This window comes from Mesoplodon densirostris, chromosome 10 (genome assembly GCF_025265405.1).
Source record: "Mesoplodon densirostris isolate mMesDen1 chromosome 10, mMesDen1 primary haplotype, whole genome shotgun sequence".
Lineage (NCBI taxonomy): Eukaryota > Metazoa > Chordata > Mammalia > Artiodactyla > Ziphiidae > Mesoplodon > Mesoplodon densirostris.
In genome coordinates this window covers 61,293,213-61,313,240 of record NC_082670.1, presented here as the reverse complement: position 1 = coordinate 61,313,240, position 20,028 = coordinate 61,293,213, and the positions used below count along the sequence as shown (strand labels likewise).

The 20,028-nt window shown below is 46.4% G+C and overlaps 1 protein-coding gene and 1 pseudogene across 1 annotated transcript in view; both read right to left on the bottom strand.

Annotated features, from left to right (window-relative positions):
- Nucleotides 1-20,028, bottom strand: part of ITGA9 (integrin subunit alpha 9) — a 363,172-nt gene that overhangs the window by 175,953 nt on the left and 167,191 nt on the right. The window contains exon 16 of the mRNA XM_060108991.1: nt 4,506-4,655. Within this exon, the coding sequence (XP_059964974.1) occupies nt 4,506-4,655 (150 nt within the window). The remainder of the gene's footprint in view (nt 1-4,505; nt 4,656-20,028) is intronic.
- Nucleotides 11,185-12,037, bottom strand: LOC132496942 (ubiquitin-conjugating enzyme E2 D3-like; annotated as a pseudogene).

The following is a 20,028-nucleotide window of genomic DNA, read 5'->3' as shown; positions in this document are numbered from 1 at the left end:
CAAGACAAGTGTCATGATTACATATCTTCCTCTACAGGTGCAAAGTTAAACTACTAGAATACTCAAATTTTGCTTAAAGGAGAATGCTTCTAGTATTAAGGTCCTTCTCTTCTGTATATTCTTCTATTTGCTTAAAATCCCACCACACTTTAATTTGTTTTATATTTGAACCATGACATATTGGGCATGTTTTTATTTTCCTGGGAATTTTTGACTGCCTTTATTTTTTCTTATCCATAGAAAAAATATATTCCATCTCCACTGTATCCTGAATATTTGCTACTCTCTTGGCATTCTGCTATGGCTGGCTTCATTCTTCTCGAAGTTCATTGATACCCTATTCTAAACTGATCAACTGTTTTTTAGACTTGCTGCACAGTTGTAATCCTGGAATTTCTTGTCATTAGACTTCTAGGAGTTAGTTCTTACATCCCCCATATTGCTCCTTCTGATTGTCACCCTTGTTTTCTTGGAGTGCATCTCAGGTTATTTCCTTGGAAAGGCTACTAGGGATGTAAACTTTCTGGGTCCTTGCTTGTCTGAAAAATAACTTTATTTTGATCCATACTTGACTGTTAGGCTAAGTATAAAACCCTAGTTTCAAAATCACTTTCTCTCAGAGCTTTGAAGCCCTTATTTCACTTATGCTTTCTTCCAATCTTGCTAATAAGAAGTCTAATGGACAACTTAGTGTGACTCTAATTATGCTGTTAGTGGACAAATATTCCTCACTACCACCATCCTGTACTCCTTGTCCTGGAAGCATTTAGAATTTTCCTTATGTGTTAGGAGTAGTACCATTTCAAAATGATGTATCTAGGATATTTTTGGTTTATCCTGCTTGCAAGTTTGAGGGTCCTTTACATTTAAAAAAGTGTCTCTCTGTAACTCTGGGAAATTTTATTACATTATCTCTCATAATGTTTTTCATTTTCTCTGTTTGCTTTTTCTGATATTCCTATTACTTGGATATAGGACCTTGCAGATTGATGCTTTAGCTCTTTTCTATTTGTCTTCTAGCTCTGCTTACTGGGAGATTTCTTATCATTATCTTCTACTACATTTTTGGCTCTGCATCCATATTGTTAATTTTCAAGAAACTTTTCCTTGTTCTTCCTTTCTTTTAAGAAGAAATAGAATTCCAACCACTTTCTAACGGATAGAATATATTCTTGAATCTCCTTGTGTTTATTACATAGAGTATAAATTGGTATTTAAATTGCTATAATCTCTTCTATTCCTTAAAAAATTTATTTCCTTCTAAGTCAGTTATTCTGTAGGTGTATTTTGGTTTTTTTCTCCATGTACCACATTTCCCCTCAATTTCAGATTTCCTTGGTTGTCCATTCATTTTTAAGAATAAAGTAAAAGAGCTGATTGGAAAATTTGGGTGTTTGGGTGGATGGTGGGAGGGGAAGCTAGCTCTTACATTGGAGGCTCCAAATGCCAGAAGAAATAAGGCCTCCCCCTGGGGAAACAGCCCACCTACACTATCTCAACCAGTTCATTCAATTCTTTAGAAAATAAAAGGCCTGGCTTCTTGCTATTCTGCATGGCTGGAGTATGTACGTGTGGGGACAGGGGCAGAAAGTCAACTCTTCCACAAACGAACCTTCACTTAACACCCCCTTCCCTGTTTCCAGCCCCATTTCTCACTCCTGTACCCCTCTGAAACTGCTGGCCTGGCCGTGGCTACAGCCTCTCTGGACCCATGGGTGGACAGGCACCCAGCCCCTCCATGTAGAGTGCAAGGTTCACCCACCAACACTCTTCCTTCTTCTTTACTCATTCCAAAAATCCCTGGACTCTCTCATTGGCTGATGCCCCTTCCCCAGCAGCATTCACCTCCCTGTTCTGATTTACTCATTTATAATCACTATAATGGGGGTCTCAGGAAGCATGGACATAAATATTTATGCTTGCTTGGCCATCTTGAACATAAGTGACCAAGAAGAGCATTTTCATACTAATCTTTCCCTACATCTCTGCCTTTGATCAGATTGCCTCAATCTAAAAATGCCAGTAAAGGTTCTAAGATGCTCTTCACTAAAGAAGGCCCGCTCTGTGCCACTGACGGATTGGTAGAAATGAGAGTTGGGTTCATTGTAGAAGGGATGCCCAGGGCTAGCAAGATGCTGAACAGAGGAGGCTGCTACCTCACAGGGTCATTTCAGAGGTAAAACAAGCACAGGGTACCCTGAAATGATTCCCAGCACCCCAAGTTTGGACCACTCCCATAATCCAACTTTATTGGGCCAGCAAGATTCCACCTTAGAGAGCAAAGTATTAATAGGACGGGGAACTCATGATCTAGGAATTATCATAATATTCTGGTTTACTGGGTCCCCAGCCTGACCTCTTGGCCCAACTTTACTGTCAGGAGATGATACACACTTCTACTCCTCAGTCAAGGTAGGAGTCATCAGCTTCCTGTCCCGCCTCTTTATCTTATCTTCCTGTCCTCATCTTCCTCATGCCTCCCCTCTACCCTGCCCCACCACTTAGACACCCAGCATCCTCCTGGTCTCTCCCCTCACTCCCCCAGAGCCTTCTCCAAGTATCAGTGACCAGCTGGACATTCTGGCCACCCTACAGGTCACTTGTGTTTTGAAAGTTCATGTTTGACTTCAAAAGAAGCATCCAGGGCTTCCCTGGTGGTGCAGGGGTTGAGAGTCCGCCTGCCGATGCAGGGGACATGGGTTCGTGCCCCAGTCCGGGAAGATCCCATATGCCGTGGAGCGGCTAGGCCCGTGAGCCTGCGCATCCGGAGCCTGTGCTCCGCAATGGGAGAGGCCACAACAGTGAGAGGCCCGCGTACCGCAAAAAAAAGAAAAAAAAAAAAAAAAAAGAAGCATCCAAAAAGGCAGTGTTGCCAGTAGGTTGTGTGTATACGGGTAGCAGCTTCTGCCCACATCCCTTTACAACTGCTGCCCCTCCCCCAGCTGATGTGCTACAGGCGGCTAACGGCTCACATCTGCAGCCTCCTCCAGAGAACTGTCCACAGCTGCAAGGAGTCTCCTTCAAGGAGGGCTACACTCCCGTTCTATCCCCCACAGTCAGCCAATGGCTGACAAGTAAGGGGTACAAAAGGCCAGACCCTTCCCTCAAGGAGAGGACAGCTCTTTGCTGTAATTTATGCTCCAAAGCTCCCTGCCTCAGGCCAAAGCTAGACTTTAGCTGAGACCACATACTTGCTCACCCTTTTCCCTTTCCTTACAGGGTTCTCTTAAGAGCACAGCTTCATTAGACCAAGTTGCTCCTAAATCCCTGTCTTAGGCTCTGTTTCTGGGGAACCTGACCCAAGACCACATGGGAGAGACTTTGGGAGAAAATGAGGACATCTTGGTAAAAATCTTACATCTCGAACTCCAAACACTTCTCTGTGGTTCTATTTACAACTCTCATCTGCAAGGCGTGGGTCACTGATCTGCTAGTTTTCCCATAAGCTCAGGGCAGTCAGAACTGTGGAGACTGGGGCTGGTGGGTGGTTCCACAGCTTTGCCCCCACCCCACCCAGGAGTCTGGTTAAGCCAAAAAACAGTTTTGTCTGACCTTCCCCAGGTCCTGGATCTGTGATGATCTTGGGTGTTAAAGATTTAGAACCAGGGCTTCCCTGGTGGCGCAGTGGTTGAGAGTCCGCCTGCCGATGCAGGGGACACGGGTTCGTGCCCCAGTCCGGGAAGATCCCACATGCCGCAGAGCGGCTGGGCCCGTGAGCCATGGCCGCTGAGCCTGTGCGTCCAGAGCCTGTGCTCCGCCAACGGGAGAGGCCACAACAGTGAGAGGCCCGCGTACCGCAAAAAAAAAAAAAAAAGATTTAGAACCAGACTTGGGATCCCAGATTTCTTGTGTATTTCCTGCATTGTCGTCAGCACTGTATATCTCTCAGATGACTCGGGGCAGACAGGCCAGTGATGCTGCATGGCGTTACCTCATGGCTCACTCCTACCCTGTATGGCCTCGTACGGCCTGCACCCCACGTCACCCTGCAGCTCCTCCGCACAGCAGCACAGCCCAGAATCTGCCAAGCGGGGGAGGATGGTGAGAGCCTGTGCTCACGGTGCTCTGCCTTCCAAAGATGCCTGAGCGGCCATTCTCAACTCAACCACCAATTCTAGCAAGAGGAAGCTCTTGCCTCCTCACCCCACTCATGCTCCCATCAATAAAACATGTACTGTATGTAGAGCACTCACTAGGTGCTGATCTGAGCTCTGGAAACAGTGTAGGAACACGAGGCAAGTGCCGGGGCCAAGCAGCCAGTTCATGACCTCAAAGGGATCATCATTTTCTAATTGCTTGAGTTTAAACTCATTTAAAAAATGAGTTTAAATCACGTGGTTGGTAGACACAAACCCCTAAATCATACATTTCATCATTTTGCAGATCGGGAAAGGGAGGCCCAGGAGGGGGTGTGGCTGGCCATGGGCTCCCAGGCCACCAGGGTCATTACTTCTGCATAGGCACCTGCCACCTGGGGTCCCAGCCGTGAGCTTTCAGGTTCTCACCTGATTCTTCTGGGCAATCTTTTGTCCCTTTTTCCAGCGGAGCACGGGGGTCAGGGCCGGCAGCTCCCTTTCCTCCTCTCCCATCACATGCTCGCCCAGGCTGTAGGCGGCCTCGAACACGATGGGGCTGATGACGTCCTGCACTCTCCGCTGAAACAATAAACACACAGGCACGTGAGTGGCGGGCGCTGCTGACATGTGCAGAGCATTTCAACAGTTTACAAAGACCTTCCACATGGACTGCCCCGTGTGAGCCTCACAGCCACCCTTGTGTGGCTGGATTTTATTGCTTTCGTATCTTAGATGAGGTAATGAGGCAGAGAGTGATGACTCTCCAAGGTCACTCCGCTAATGAGCGGGGGCTTTCCCCGCTCTACCTCACATGGTACGAAATCATCCTCTCTTTAGCATGTGGAAGACATTACCTTAGTCATCTTCCAAATATTCTTATAACCTAGTTGGCAGGCAGGCAAACGTCTGTATTCATAGTGCACTGCTAACCCTTCCCATCCGTGGTGTTTTGATCATCAAAGCTCTTCTGCCTTGAGGTAAATATGGACTGTGTGTTAGGGCAGGAGACCTAAAGACACTGGGGCCCGGCATCTTCCCAGAGCTGGGCATCAATGGAGCCAGGGATGAAGTCCGGCTTCTGGCCTGTGCTCTTTCCTTCGGAGCCCAGGACTTTAAGAGCCAAGGGAGTGATGGGTCCATAGTCACAATGAACACCTACAAGATGCCAGGCACTGCACTAGGTTTTCTAGAGCAGGGGTCCCCAACCCCTGGGCCGTGGACTGATATCGGTCCGCGGCCTGTTAGGACCTGGCCACACAGCAGGAGGTGAGCAGTGGGCGGAGCTTCATCTGCCGCTCCCCACTGCTCACATTACCGCCTGAACCATCCCCCCACATCACCCCCGTCCGTGGAAAAACTGTCTTCCATGAAACCAGTCCCTGGTGCCAAAAAGGCTGGGGACCGCTGTTCTACAGAGACGAGCCACACGTTCAAACCCTGCAGCTGGGCTTATTCCCCTCCATCGTATAATAAAAGGAAGATGAAGGCACAAGTTCCCCAGGCCACAAGGCTGATAAGGATTCTGAGTCACATCTGCTCAATCCTGGAGTTCTTGACCTTTCTGGCCCAGGTCTCGCTGCCTCCTGGGTACTCTGGCTACCCCCCGGGGCTCAAAAGTTAGAGTTTGAGGCAGGAATAAAGCATCACTATCCCCACATCCCAGGCCAGCATGCTCTATGGAAGGTGGGCTTCCAAGGGGAGCGGGGTAAATCTCAGAAGTAGCACCAACGAGCCATGGCCTGCAGTCCCACTGCCTGCATCTGTCAGGAAGAGAGGACGGGAGCTGGCAGGGAGGCAGGAGTGGGAGGCGCTAGGTGGGCAGGCAGAAGCCAACCAACCCCAAGGCCGTGAGCAGATCCAAGGACTTCACACTACGCTCCACATAAAGTCTGGTGGAGTTGGGAGCAGACTAGTGCCGTGTTCAAAACAGTAGAAAGTTTTAAAGTTCCCAAGAGGCACACAGTGAGGAGCTGGCTCTTACCCCACCCCCTGGATACCCAGCGCCCCCTCCAGAGACAGACACGCCTGTCAGTTCCGGGTTATCCGTCCAGTCTAAGCACATGCGGGGAACTGGTTGCTTACAGCAAGCTGCACTTTGCCTTCCTCACTCAGCATGTACCAGTTCACCAGGGGGAAGTTAATGAAAGGGTCTGTGATCGAACAAACTGGGGGGACACCAGGTTACACAGTCAAAGGGGCGTTTAGTCTCTTTTGTTTATTGTTTGTTTTTACTGCAACTGCCTCCCACAAAGCGTAGGGTGGCCCCAAGTCTACCAGGCCACAGGACCCTGTGCTTCCCTGGAGATCCTTGGGGCATGTACGTGGAGTGGAACATGCTCAGAGACACAGAAAATCTCCTGCAGCAGCCCAGGAAAGGAGATGGTGCCCGGGCCGGGGCGGGGAGGCAGAGCTGCTGAACGTGGGCTGCGGGGGACAGATGACTCTGCGGTGGGAGTCTGAGCGACATGCTCAGGAAAGCATTCAGCTGGGAACAGCTTCAATCATTTACGTAAATAAAACACGGAACCTTTTGGGGGAGTGATGGGGGAGCCTCTGGATAAGCTACTTCCACAAAATTCTCTAGAACTTCAGATTTTAGGAGCAGATCTTTAATGCTCCTGTCCTTTCTGTGAGCAAAGCACACACCTGGGATCCAGATCCCCTCCGCCTACTGACCGACTCTCCTAAACAGAATGTAAATACTGCCTGGGCACAGAGAACAGTGAAGGAGTGCAATCTTAATGTTTTCACAGATAAACGCTTCAGTGTTTCTTTAAGGGTGACTGCCTTAAGATTTTGCATTTAAATCCTTCATGCCGAAATAAGTCAGTTATTACACGCTGTTACTCTTGTGGGAGGAACTGAAGATGGGGGTGGGGAGGCAGAAGCCAGGGAACATTTCCCGGCTACCACATGTATTCCAGAGACTGGGCCAACCTCCTCCCAGACATCCTTTTACTTAATCTGCACCACACCCAAGCTGGTAGATTGTTGCTCCCATTGTACAGATGAACGCAAATAAACTGTGCTCCATCCCCAAACTAGTAAGTGGTGGAACCGGACTAATACTTAGAACCGGAAGCAAAACTGCTTTCCTTGAAGCCCATGAAATACTGTTTAAAAATCATCCCAATTGCTTTAGGTTCTGACATCACCCTGAAATATTATCTATCTAATTAGGAGGATACAGGGCAAGGGGAAGGAAATGTTCCTCATACAAGGAAGAATGTGAGTAAATGACAAATAAAGAAAGAAATAGGGACTTGAAGGGAGGGCTGTTTCTAAATGTGCAGTCATTCTGTGTCTTAGTCAGGGCACAGCTATTTGGGGTGAGTAATGAATTGTGACACCTAGCAGTACAGACGCTGTGCTCTGACACTGACTGCACGAACCAGTTTTAACTATGATGTTTGAGAAACACCTTCTTATGACGTGTCCCAGTAGCTCTGCGCAGAAGGGGCCTAACCCACACTGAGCCATGGGTGGAGGCAGGGGAAGACACAGCAATTAGAAACAAGCCAGCAGGGCTTCCCTGGTGGCACAGTGGTTAAGAATCTGCCTGCCCTGGTGGCCAGAAGGTGCAGGACTACAGGGCTCATGGCAGAATAGGGTCAGCAGGATGCCACTCACACTTCAGCTGGTTGCCCACTAAGAGTTTCACCGCTTGTATATAATAGGACTTTTCTCACATCTCCATTTCTTTTAGCCTTTTGATTGCCGTCCTCAATATTCTTCCAAGGCAATTCTGGAATAAACACATTATGAAAAACTGGGCCTTTTTTTAATTCCAGGAATCCCAAAGTCAGCCCAGCAGCATATTAGGACTAGATGTGATTTCAAGTAAATCCTTTGAAGGGTAGATAACATTGCCTCAGCCTTTCAGGGAAGCTGTGAAGACAGTGGAGGTTGCAGCATAGGAAACAAGGGAGCAGTGGTATTTATAGACATTGGTTAACAGCCACCTTGGGGTCTGTAAATTCCAAGATACTTCCGGTATATGCGTATTCTCTGTGCATATGGATAAACCAGGTTTTGGCAGCCTGGGGGCAGCCATCTGACAGAGATGCAAGTGCTGGCTGCTGGGAGAGCAAAGGGGTTGTGATAGTATCTGTTATGCCACAGTTTATATAACTGTAAGTATATACGCTTTTTTTTCAGTTGTCTTTTCAATAAATATATTTCCTTATTTAAAAAAATGGGCCATGGTGACTTTGCTTGAAGAGCTATATACCGTGGTGGCATTATTACGGCCTTCTTACGCTACTACCTTTCTCTGTAGTCCTTCTTGATCTCACATTCATAATATTGAGAAACATATCTCAGGAGGCCTGATGATTTTTTTTTTTAGTTAATTAATTAATGTATTTACTTTTGGCTGCTTTGGGTCTTTGTTGCTGTGCACGGCCTTTCTCTAGTTGCGGCGAGCGGGGACTACTCTTTGTTGTGGTGCGCGGGCTTCTCATTGTGGTGGCTTCTCTTGTTGCGGAGCACGGATTCTAGGCACACGGGCTCAGTAGCTGTGGCTCGTGGGCTCTAGAGCACAGGCTCAGGAGTTGTGGCTCATGGGCTTAGCTGCTCCGCGGCACGTGGGATCTTCCCGGACCAGGGCTCGAACCTATGTCCCCTGCATTGGCAGGCAGATTCTTAACCACTGCGCCACCAGAGAAGCCCCCTGATGATGTTTTTTAATTTACTAGAAGATATCTTCCAATAACCCCAGGCACAAAGACTGAACTAACATCTGGATGGATGGATGAGTTAACATTTTTTTGACTAAAAGATCCAAAAGATAGGGCAGGATTGATGAGATAGGCTGATCATATCTAAGAGAGGCCCAGTGGTTTATCAACATCATTTTCTTTCTTGGCATATCTCACTAAGCTCTGATACAAATTACTTAAGGTTTAATACGATGTCAAATTTATGAGTCTCCTCTAGAATATTAATTTATATGAAGTCACTGAATCATACAGTTTTGAAGAAGAAACTATGATGTTACTTAACTCAATCCTCTCATTTTAAAATTGAAGAACTGATAGTTGAAGAGATAAAGTATCTTCCCAGGAAAGTGTAGATTTAAAAATACGAAGGATGTTACTTTTGACTCTCTGCTCAATTATTTCCCTGACCCTTCTTCCTTACATGCTATTCAGTTTTAATAGTGTTCCCCTCTGTCTTCCTGCAATGTGAATATGTTTTTATATGGTAGGCACTTATGGCTGTATCAAAAAGAAAGTTCAAATCGTGTTTCAAGTGGATGTGCGCTATGTTGTAGCTTATACAGCTTTCTATAGTATATTTTTAAAATTCCTTCTTATTCCATAATTAGCTCATATGGTAGTATAAGATTGATCATTTGATTTTCTAAGTGGGTATAAAATTTTAAACATATACAGTGGTTCTAAGGAAAAGTACCTTTTTATTTTCCCTTCAAAATTGTTCTTCATAGTGGTATGTGATCAGGAAGGCAAAAAACCTCAAATTTCTAAACAGCATACATGCACAAGAGGTCACGGTTAAGGTTACCTTGGGAGTTCTAATTCTGAATTTCCTGAATTTTGTGGGTTTAAATCACAATTTTAATGTTCCATTAATGCAAGTTGCTTTTTTTTTTACACTGAATTGTGTATGTCTTTTATTCTGCACTAATGGACATTGTGTTGATTTCTGTGACTATCACAGAGAGTTCGATATTCTGGTAAAACTCTTTTTAGTTAATGTTTTATTTTTTAAATCCTTTTACTTGAGTTTGACTAAGACAATTTAAAAGCTTTTCTATCAATAACTAATTTTATTTTATAGAAAAAGACAGAGCAATATGGTTTTGTATATATATATATTTTTTAATCCAATAGCATTGACTTTTATTCATTCATGTTAAGTCATCTGAAATGACATCTGTTGCATTTAAATGCTCATTAATGTAAATGGCTGAACCAATTCATTTTAATGGATACTCACTCCATTAAAAAAAACTCAATATCCCACATAGTTAAGTCACTTCAACATAGCCTTATGACAACTCCCACACCAAAACAGTACTTTATTTTGTAAAATTTGACCCATTATTACTCCCATGTTATGGTTTTTTCAGCTGTCAAGTGTACAAGGTGAAGAAAAAATTTAGTTAGATGGGGGCTGCACCTGGAAAATAAATTTCTTAAACTCCATATACACGTTTCAAAACTGCTGGGTCCCAAGTCCATCAATGAACTCCCGGGCTGCCAGTATCATGTGCAGCATACTAAAGCTACACTATCTGAATAGCTTATTAATTCTGCATAAATCAGGTCAATCAATGTGTCAACCTGTAACAGCCTGCACACTTTTAACTGAACATGGCAAAATATTCACTCTCTAGAACTTTACATCATCATCTGATGTCAAACAATGAAGCAAATCCCAACAGTATATACAAAAAACAGCTTTGCATTTACAAAAGATTGTTTCCCATACTGATTAATCCAGGCGGCTAACTCATTGGTTTATGCAACTTTATTGAAGAAAAATAAATCAATTACTAGCAGAGCTATTAGTTGATCACTCATCCATTGACAACTTGCATCATTTATTCAGTGCTATATTAAACAGTGTATTGGAAGATAGATTAACTAATAGCTCCAAGTCTCCTAACAATTTAAATGAAAATTACAAAATGTTTGACACCCTATTTTGGAATACAAAGGGTGTTTGACTTCCAATTTCCCTTCTCTGTAGAACGAGAACAGGTCATTCCTTTATTGACATGCATAAAATACATCACATTTTCTGTTCTGCTGATGCTATAAATTCAATACCAATTCTCCAGCCACATCAGTTATGAGCATAAAGTATACCATGTAACCTCAAATCTCTAACAGTGGAAGGCTTACACAAGAATGGATGCTGCTAGAATAACGCTGCTTCCTTTGATGTGTCAACTGAGCATCCATCTCCCTCCCCCTCTGATGATTCTTCAGCATGTTAGAGCAGTGAGGAATGGTTTTAGTCTCATAACCAAGTTAGAGTGAAGACATTGACCATATAATACACATGCTCCATTTTTTAAAAAATTCTGAATCTTGGGCAACTGTTCTCTTCTAACTGCTTTACAGTTTCTAAAAGCAGTTATTGTCCAAAGCTGGAAGAACTTAAGTCTTCTCAGATGACCATGTGAATGAATGGAGGGAGGTAAAAAAAAAATTAAATTAAAAAAGATGAGGTCTGATAGGGGAGCAGCCAGATAAGAAAATCAAAAAAGGAACAGTAATTTAAAGTTTATTCCAGCTATAATGCAGGTTATTCTGACTTTAAGGTAGCATCACATGGCATACTTCTGAGTCCATTCCCGAGGTATTCTGTTGAACTTATCTCTGTCTGTTTTATAGATCCGTGCAATCTCTGGCACTAGGGGGTCATCTGGGTTTGGATCACGTAGCAGTGAACAAATGGATAAAAGAACTTTAGAAACAGTTAAAGCAGGAGACCACTGTGATCTTAGAATATCGAGACAAATGCTGCCATTACTGTTAATATTTGAATGATAAATTCTTGTTGTAAATGCAACCTTAGGTGGTTTGAAGGGGTAGTCTGTAGGAAAATGAATTGTCAAAAAGAATACACCGCCTTGATATGGGCTGTCATTAGGTCCCATAATTGTGGCTTGTGAAACATATCATCCCCAACTGGACCTGCAGAACATTGTGCTGGAGGGTCACGGGCCAAATCACTAAGTTCCTTATTAATCCGTTTCAGCGCCATAGTCTGTGCTTTTTGTCTGGCTCCTCACTATCTTGGTGTGTGTTCAAAGTTCTGGCCAAAACTCTTGATTATCCCGGAGGCTGGGAAGGATTGTCTCTTGGTCTCACACCAGCTCTGCCAGACACAGGCGCAGAGGGGCCGGGGCCTCCCTCAAGCTGTGGCCTCGGCCTCCTCCCCACCCGGCAGCTGGTGCCTCGCCGGCCCTACGGGGCTCACGCACACGACACAGCCACAAGATCTGGTTTTGTATATTTAAAATTAAAATGTGCCTTCTAAAAACTTTGAAAAATTAAAAAAAAAAAAAAAAAAAAAAAAGAATCCGCCTGCCAATGCAGGGGACACGGGTTCAAGCCCTGGTCCGGGAAGATCTCACATGCTGTGGAGCAACTAAGCCTGTGCGCCCCGACTACTGAGCCTGTGCTCTAGAGCCCGCAAGCCACAACTACTGACCCCACATGCCACAACTACTGAAGCGTGCGCACCGAGAGCCCATGCTCTGCAACAAGAGAAGCCACCACAATGAGAAGCCCGCTTGCCGCAACTAGAGAAAGCCTGCGCGCAGCAACAAAGACCCAACACAAACACAAATAAATAAATAAATAATTTCTTTTAAAAGTCCGTTTAAAAAAAAAGAAAAGAAAAAGAAACAAGTCAGCACCCCAAAAAGGACAGCCCCTTCTCCCCACACTGTGTTTGCTTTCTTTTATCTGAGCTGCAAAGGAAAAGTAGCAGCAACATTTCGTGGTTTCCTTTGCATTGTTGGAAGTGTGGCCTCTCTCAGCCCAGCACTGCAATGAAATGAAGGGACCCCTCAGGATGGAGATGGAGGCTTAGGGGTTTGGGCAGAGACTCTAGTTGCTGACATTTTACTGCTTAAAAATATTCACCACTACAAACAGAAGCTTCCCAAGCTGAACACACTTACTTATGATAGACCAAAAGCCAATAATCCACCTTTTCCTGTTAAAAATCTACTGCACACTCCTGTTCTGAAAAATGAAAGAGGCGGCACAGAGAAGAACCCTCAGACTGGCAGCTGAGGTTTTATAGGGAACTTGACATATGCGCAATTTGAAATTTATTGGGTGCTTACTTTATGCCAGGCAATGTGCTGGGCCCCAGGGAGATGGCGATGAAAGACCTTGGAGGAAACAGGCAGGCAGTGACAACCTAGTGCAACATGTACTAGAAGAGAGGCGGCTTTGGGAACACAAACAAGAGCACCTGATTCAGACTGCAGGTTGGCGGGCTTCCCAGAGGAAGGGAAGTCCCTGGGCTCAGTCAGATGACAGAAGGACATTAGCCAGGGGGCAGGCATGGCCGGTACACACAGCAGTGGGGAGAGGGCATGGGTGTCCAGTGGATTACATGTGCTCCCCAAAGGTGGGACAGTCAGGTTAGTTGGCGGGTGGGAGGGGAGAGGAGGCTGAAGCAGAGATGAGATTTCACGGGGACTTAAAGGCTGTGTTGTTTTCAACCTAAAATCTAGGGAGAGCTGGGAGGGGGGTAAGGTAATGCAAGAGACTGTGTTACAGAAAAATCCCTCTGGTTTCTCGAATGGATGGGTCTGAGATTGGAGGTAGGGAGGCTGTGCTGTAGAAAGATCCCTCTAGCTGTAGCATGGAAGTGGATTGATGGGGGGGAGGTCCGGGGTGAGCAGTCTAACATAGGGGTTCACAGGAAAGATGGAGAGAGCCTGGGCCAGGACACAGAAGGGGGATGGGGAACGGAAGGGAGGTGAGGCTGACTCAGGAAGAAGAGATGCTGCGGCTTGGTGACTGGAAGTGGGGGATGAGAGAAAGAGAATCATGGAAGGTACCCCAGTGTTCAGCTCAGGTGAGTGAGTGGACCTGGCAGCCCCTCATCACCACGGGGAACCAGGAGAGGGAACAAGTGTGCAAGTTGTTTAGGTGTGAACATACTGAAGTTTGTTACAACACAGAAATCCTCTTCCTGTCTCCAAATGCCAACTCCACAAGCAATCTCCCAGAATACACTGATTTGCGCCTAAAACCCCATGCTACCTTTTCCCTTCCACAAAACTGCTCCCCTGCCCCAGCGTCCAAGGTCAGCCTCCCCAGCAATGGCTCATCCAGACCTACCACAGACCCTCTGTCTACACTTTGAGCTCATCCACCCGTCCTCCAGGGACGAGCTTTGCCCTCCTTCAAACCACACTATTCTCCTCCCTCGGTGCACCTCACACGCAGAGCTGTTCTGTTGGGGCCCCGAGGGAGGACTGCAGGGCCAGGGAGGGTCTGATGATAAGAGGGAGAGAGACCCTTAGGGAAACGCGGTTGAGTACCCCCATTACTTCATGGGGAGTCCCGGCTTTTCCTTCTCATTCATTAACTTGTTTGTGAAATCGAAGTAACTCAGATGGAACACCCAGCAGGGGAGGCTCGTGACAGGCAGGGGCCACCCACTCAAGGGTTCCACCAGAGGAGGGGTCACTCTGCCCTGTTATCCTAGGGCGTCTAGGCCGTTGTGAGGGTCAGAAGCCCAAAAGTCTTCTGTCTCCTTTACTTGTGGAACCAGGGAATTTTCCCTGGTGAGTATAAGCCTCAAATCACGGACCCCCACCCACCTGGCCAAGGGAAGATATGCCTCACTATCTGGTGGACTCTATTCCAAGCCCCATGTAAGCAGGACCCGAGCACCGCACACCCCTCGACCAGCCACGTGAATTAGAAACTGACCTCATGCTGCTTTTCTCCAAGAAATGAAGGGTTTTTATCCTCCTTAGCTAACTAGCAGCTACAGAGGTAAACTAAATGAAAACAGGAAAGGATGACCTTACTTTATATTTGCAAATAACACAGAAGGCCAGCAAATAAGCAGCTAGCATTAAGCCAGATAATCAGTTTAGGAAAAAACCCTCTAAGGGCTTTTTAAAGATGCCTCAGTATTTTTCTATTTTCAAACGTGATCTTTTTGTCCCCTCCCTCCTGTATCCTTTCTCACGATTCCTCTGCTCTCTACACCCAGCTCTATTGCCTACGATTACCTTGCAGGCAGCCCTAGAAGTGAGAAGTCTTCAAAGTGGAATGCCTTTTCCTTTATCTCAATAACCATAACAATTAGAATGGCAGTTAAAGTGTTAGAGGAGAGCTTAGAAGTCCCATAAGCTTGAAGATTCTTCTAAAAGCAAACTAAGGATTTTGCATTTCTGGTAATAACAGAGGGACTTGCTGAAGATCTATCATTTCACTTGAGAACAACTAGAAAAGCTGGAACACACACACACACACACACACACACACACACACACACACACACACACACACACACACACACCCTCTACCTGTCTAACAGTATCAAGGAACTCTTCCCTTGAGCTGTTTACAGATCTCTAAGCAGCCTGGAATAAGAGGCTGAGAACCTGTACGAATGTGAACTGGTGGCTAAAAGCTTGAGTTCTTGAGTTTCTGAGCTGAGTTCCTGGAAGTCTTATGAGTCCCTGAAGACAAACTTAAAGCTCAGAGCTACTAAGGTGGCCAGGACTTGAGGGTCAAGATTCCAAATAGAAGGTAAGCACCTTGAGGCAAGTCTGATTTTTGACACCACATTTATTCTTGGGGCATTGGTGGATTCCACAGCAGCATAGGGTTACGAGACTCAGAAACCAAGAAGAAGGCTGTGGCCAAGGTGCTGAGATGACAAGAAGAGATGTAGTTAGCTGGAGACTGGACACAGCAAGAGAGAAGACCATTGATCCAGAAGGCAAGTCAATAGAAAATATGCAGATTGAAGCATGGAGAGTAAAAAGGATAGAAAATTCAGAACTTAAATTCAGAAAAGGCCACAGTGAAAGATATGACATATTCAAAATGATATAATAAATAGTCTCTACAATTATATGAAACACCCAGCACAATGCCAAGTGTAGTAAAGGTGGGCAATAAATAGTGGCTATTATTATTTTTACCATAATCTTTTAAGCGGTAACTTTGATATGAAAATCTGTGAAAACTGCCCTATTGCAAAATGAATCCTTTTTATGAACTGTGCATGTAGCAAGGACCTATTTTCCATTTCACTAGAGAACAGGCTGAGGCCAAGTGTGGTTTCATTTAGAGTCCTGTAAATTAAAAAAGTAAACAAACAAATGAGAATTTAAATTAAAAGGGAGAAAATTCAGTAAGTTTCTCAGTGAGATTAGAGATTTTAATTATGACTACATACTACTTTATATGTAATATCATATTATGGAAATGGATATCATTATTAGTCTGAAATGTATGATCCTCCAGCAAGCATCAGTGTCCAGGAAGGGCATGAAAGCATTAATTACACTTCAATTAACATATCTGCATAAATAATTCTATTTATCTATGAAAATCACATAACCTTATTGATGCTTTTTCCTCTTCAAATATAAAACAACATCTCCCTGGATCCTTGAAAAATGGTTTGTTTTTATATCTGAGAGTTTGTGTACATAGGTGGCGACTGCTTATTTAGTCAATTTATATGTGTGTATGTTTTGTGACTTTTTTTTTTTTTTTTTTTTTTTTTTTGCAGTACGCGGGCCTCTCACTGTTGTGGTCTCTCCCGTTGCGGTGCACAGGCTCCGGACGCGCAGGCTCAGCGGCCATGGCTCACAGGCCCAGCCGCTCCGCGGCATGTGGGATCTTCCCCGACCGGGGCACGAACCCGTGTCCCCTGCATTGGCAGGTGGACTCTCAACCACTGCGCCACCAGGGAAGCCGTGTTTTGTGACTTTTGTTTTTTCTTTTTCCCTGCATCCATTCCAAAAACACACAAATGTGATATTAGAACTTTTGACAATTTGGAAACAATCTTCTAAGAGCATGCCACAACCTTGTAAAATGTTCTTTGCAAAGAGACATGTTAATTACATCACAGATAATGGCATGCATCATTTGACAGCTACATGACACCAGATGGAACTGGCCCAGCATGGAGATTATTCAGCCTATGTGTCCTCCAGGGGAAACAGAATTTCATCTTCCAATCTATCGCTCCTCCTTTCCAGTCTTAATTCTCTCTTCCTGTGTCCCATCCTCAAACCTCCAAGGTGGCTCTGATAAAAATATTTCTAGGTGAATACGAAACTAACACAGAAGAAAATGCTCCCAGTGTAACCAACAGAAGAAATATGGCCCAAGCCGGCCCAGGCAGGCTTTCTTCCTCCGCCACCCTTCGCCACATTGTCTCAGCCACGAGTCCTTTATCCAGCTGGCATGTCAGCCTCAATCCTCACTTTAGGACAGAAATGCTCTGGGACCCCGGGAGCCAACAGTGAAGGAGAAGTAGGGAGGGGGAAGGAGGACTGACTTGGCTCAGAAAGCAGTTGAAAGCCCTGGAATCTCCTCTCTCTGCACCTTGATCTGATAAAGCAAGCTTTCAAGGAAGGGGGCACAACTGTGCTAAGTGCATCTGCTCAGGCCCGACTGCTGCTCCCACCTGTACCTCTGCTCTGCTGACCCCACATCTGCTGTGCCCTTATCTCCATGGAACATGATCCACCCTTCACAGCCCAGCTCAAGGCTGCCTCTTCTATGGGACTTTTCTTGAGTCCTCCAACCATAGCCTCCCAGGGTCCTTATGACACAGTTTGGCACTTAATTATTTTCTGTCTTCTACTGCTGTCTTTCCCTGAATCTAAGGCCTTCCCTCAGCCTCTCATTCAATGTTTCTGAAGTGGAGATGCAACTTGGCATAAAATAATAGGTTTATTATGAGAATGTTTCCCCTCTTCAACCCCTGCCTGGAAAGCTGTCACTACATTGTTAGCCGTGTGGGGAGTGAGGGAATGTGGGGCTGCCTCACAGTGGTAAGTGCAGCTGCAGGAACCAGATCTCAGCTCTGCCTGGAGCTCCCCGGGTCTCTTGGCAACACTGCGCATGCTCGTGTCTGAAAGGCTGGTGTGCAGAGGACAGGACAGGACACTCAGGTCAGGGCAGGGGATGACAGGTGTGTAAGCAGGAGTGGAAGGGTGAGTGCACTGACATTGAGGTTGACCCTCTAGGGGAACATCAACTAGGTTGCTTGCAGCCAACACTTGGTTGCCATGTGCCTGCACCAGGAACCACGTGAAGCATAGGGAAGCAGAGAAGAGGTAGGCAGGACCGTGTGAGCAAAAAGCCAAGATGCAGAGAAGAAGGTGCGTGGACAACAAGTGAGGGAACCTGATGAGAGGGAATCATCTCTGACCCAGAGACGGGCAGGAGCGGGAGCGTTAAGAGTCCTTCCAGAGGAGGTGACCTTGGAAGAAAAAGGAGACGTTCAGCAGGCTGATGGGGGAATGGGGATCAGTTGGTGGAGATGATGTCTAACAGACAACTGCGTGTCTCAGGAACAGAAGCAACGGACAAGGTGGAGAGCAAGGGCTTCGACATTGACAGTCCTGGGTCTGAGGGAGTCCCAGCTCCATTTCTTACAAACTGTGTGACACTGCTCACTTCACTTAATCTGAGTCAACCTTGCATGGCTGTCATGAAGTTTAGAGATCATAGATGTCAAGCACCATGGAGAGCTCCTGGTACTCAGTGAAGGATAGCTGCATCTGCTGCATCATCACCACCAACATCATCATCACTATCACCATCACCATCACTACCACTATCGCCATCATCACTATCACCACTTGACAAAGGTCTGTAAGGTAAGATCACATAGGAAGAGGCAGAGAGGGGCTGTAGACTGGGAGGGAAAGCAGGCTGGAACCAGGTGGCAGGACCTCAGAAACCAGGTGAAGGTGCATCATTCTGTGGGTAGTGGGGACTGTCATGCATTTTTAAAGCCAGCTTTAGGATAAGAAGCCCAGAGGGGATCTGAAGGACCAACAGGATGGAAAGGGAGGAGGATGGGACCTTTGTGGGGCTAGTGTCCCCCACAGCTGCATGTTGGTTGCCATCAGCTCACGACTGCTTCTCACAGAGAAGTGTCCTTGGTTAAATGAGAGCCACCTCACTCAAGAGGTTTTATGCCCCTCCCCCCATCACAGGCAATGACTGACTGGCATGGGGGTACAAAAGGAAGTACTCCTTGCCTCAAAGTGGGAGAACTCTGTGGTGCACTTCATGCTCCAGAACTCCCTGTGGGATCAGGCTGAGGCTGGTCTCCAGCTGACACCACATCATTGCTCAGGTCCTTCCCCAGCCCCATCCTGCTCCCCTCATTTCCCTCTCCTGAGAGCACCCCTGCAATAAATTCTGGGCAAGCAAATCCCTATCTCAAGCTCTGCTGTTAGTGCCCCGCCCAGATGCCCTTACCAGCTGGTACACCCCCTCCTGCAGCTGCTACAGGCATTAGCTACTAATGGTTCACACCTACAATCTTCTCAGGAGGACTGCCCTTGGCTGATGGGAGCCATCTCCTCCAGAGACGCCTGCCAGGTGATGCCCTGTGATAGGCAGAATTCTAAGATGACCCCCAATGACCCATGCCCCTCCCCTCCAGTGTGGGAAGGATGGTAAACAGGACACAGGTCACTCCCATGATTATGCTACATTCTATGGCAACGGTGAAGGAATTTTGCAGATGTCAAGAAGGTCTCAAATCAGTTGAATATGAGTTAATCAAAAGGGAGATGATCTGGGTGGGCCTCCTTTAAAGGAGGGCTTAGTTCTTCCCTGAGCTAAGAGACTCGAGGCAGGAGAGACACTCTTCCTGCTGACCTTGAAGAAGAAAGTGGCCGTGGGCTCCACAGCTGCAAGGACATGAATTCTGCCTGCAACCACATAAGCCTGGAAGAAGACCCCAACCTCAGATGCGACCCGGCTGACACCTGAGGGCCTGACCGGGGACCTAGCTGGGCTGTGCCCAGACTCCTGACCCATAGAAAGTGTGAAATAATAAATGGGTGTTGGGTTTTTTTTTTTTTTTTTTTTTTGCGGTACGCGGGCCTCTCACTGTTGTGGCCTCTCCCGTTGCGGGGCACAGGCTCCGGACGCACAGGCTCAGTGGCCATGGCTCACGGGCCCAGCCGCTCCGCGGCATGTGGGATCCTCCCGGACTGGGGCACGAACCCGCGTCCCCTGCATCGGCAGGCGAACTCTCAACCACTGCGCCTTCAGGGAAGACCTGGGTGTTGTTTTAAACTACAAAATGTGTAATTTTTATGTAGCATAGAAAACTAGTACGTGCCCCACTCCCCTGGCTGGCTGGCACAGCTGGCCTCTAGCGGGACAAGCTCCAGGGTGATTCATACTCCAGAGCTCCCTCCTGGGATCAGGCTGAGGCT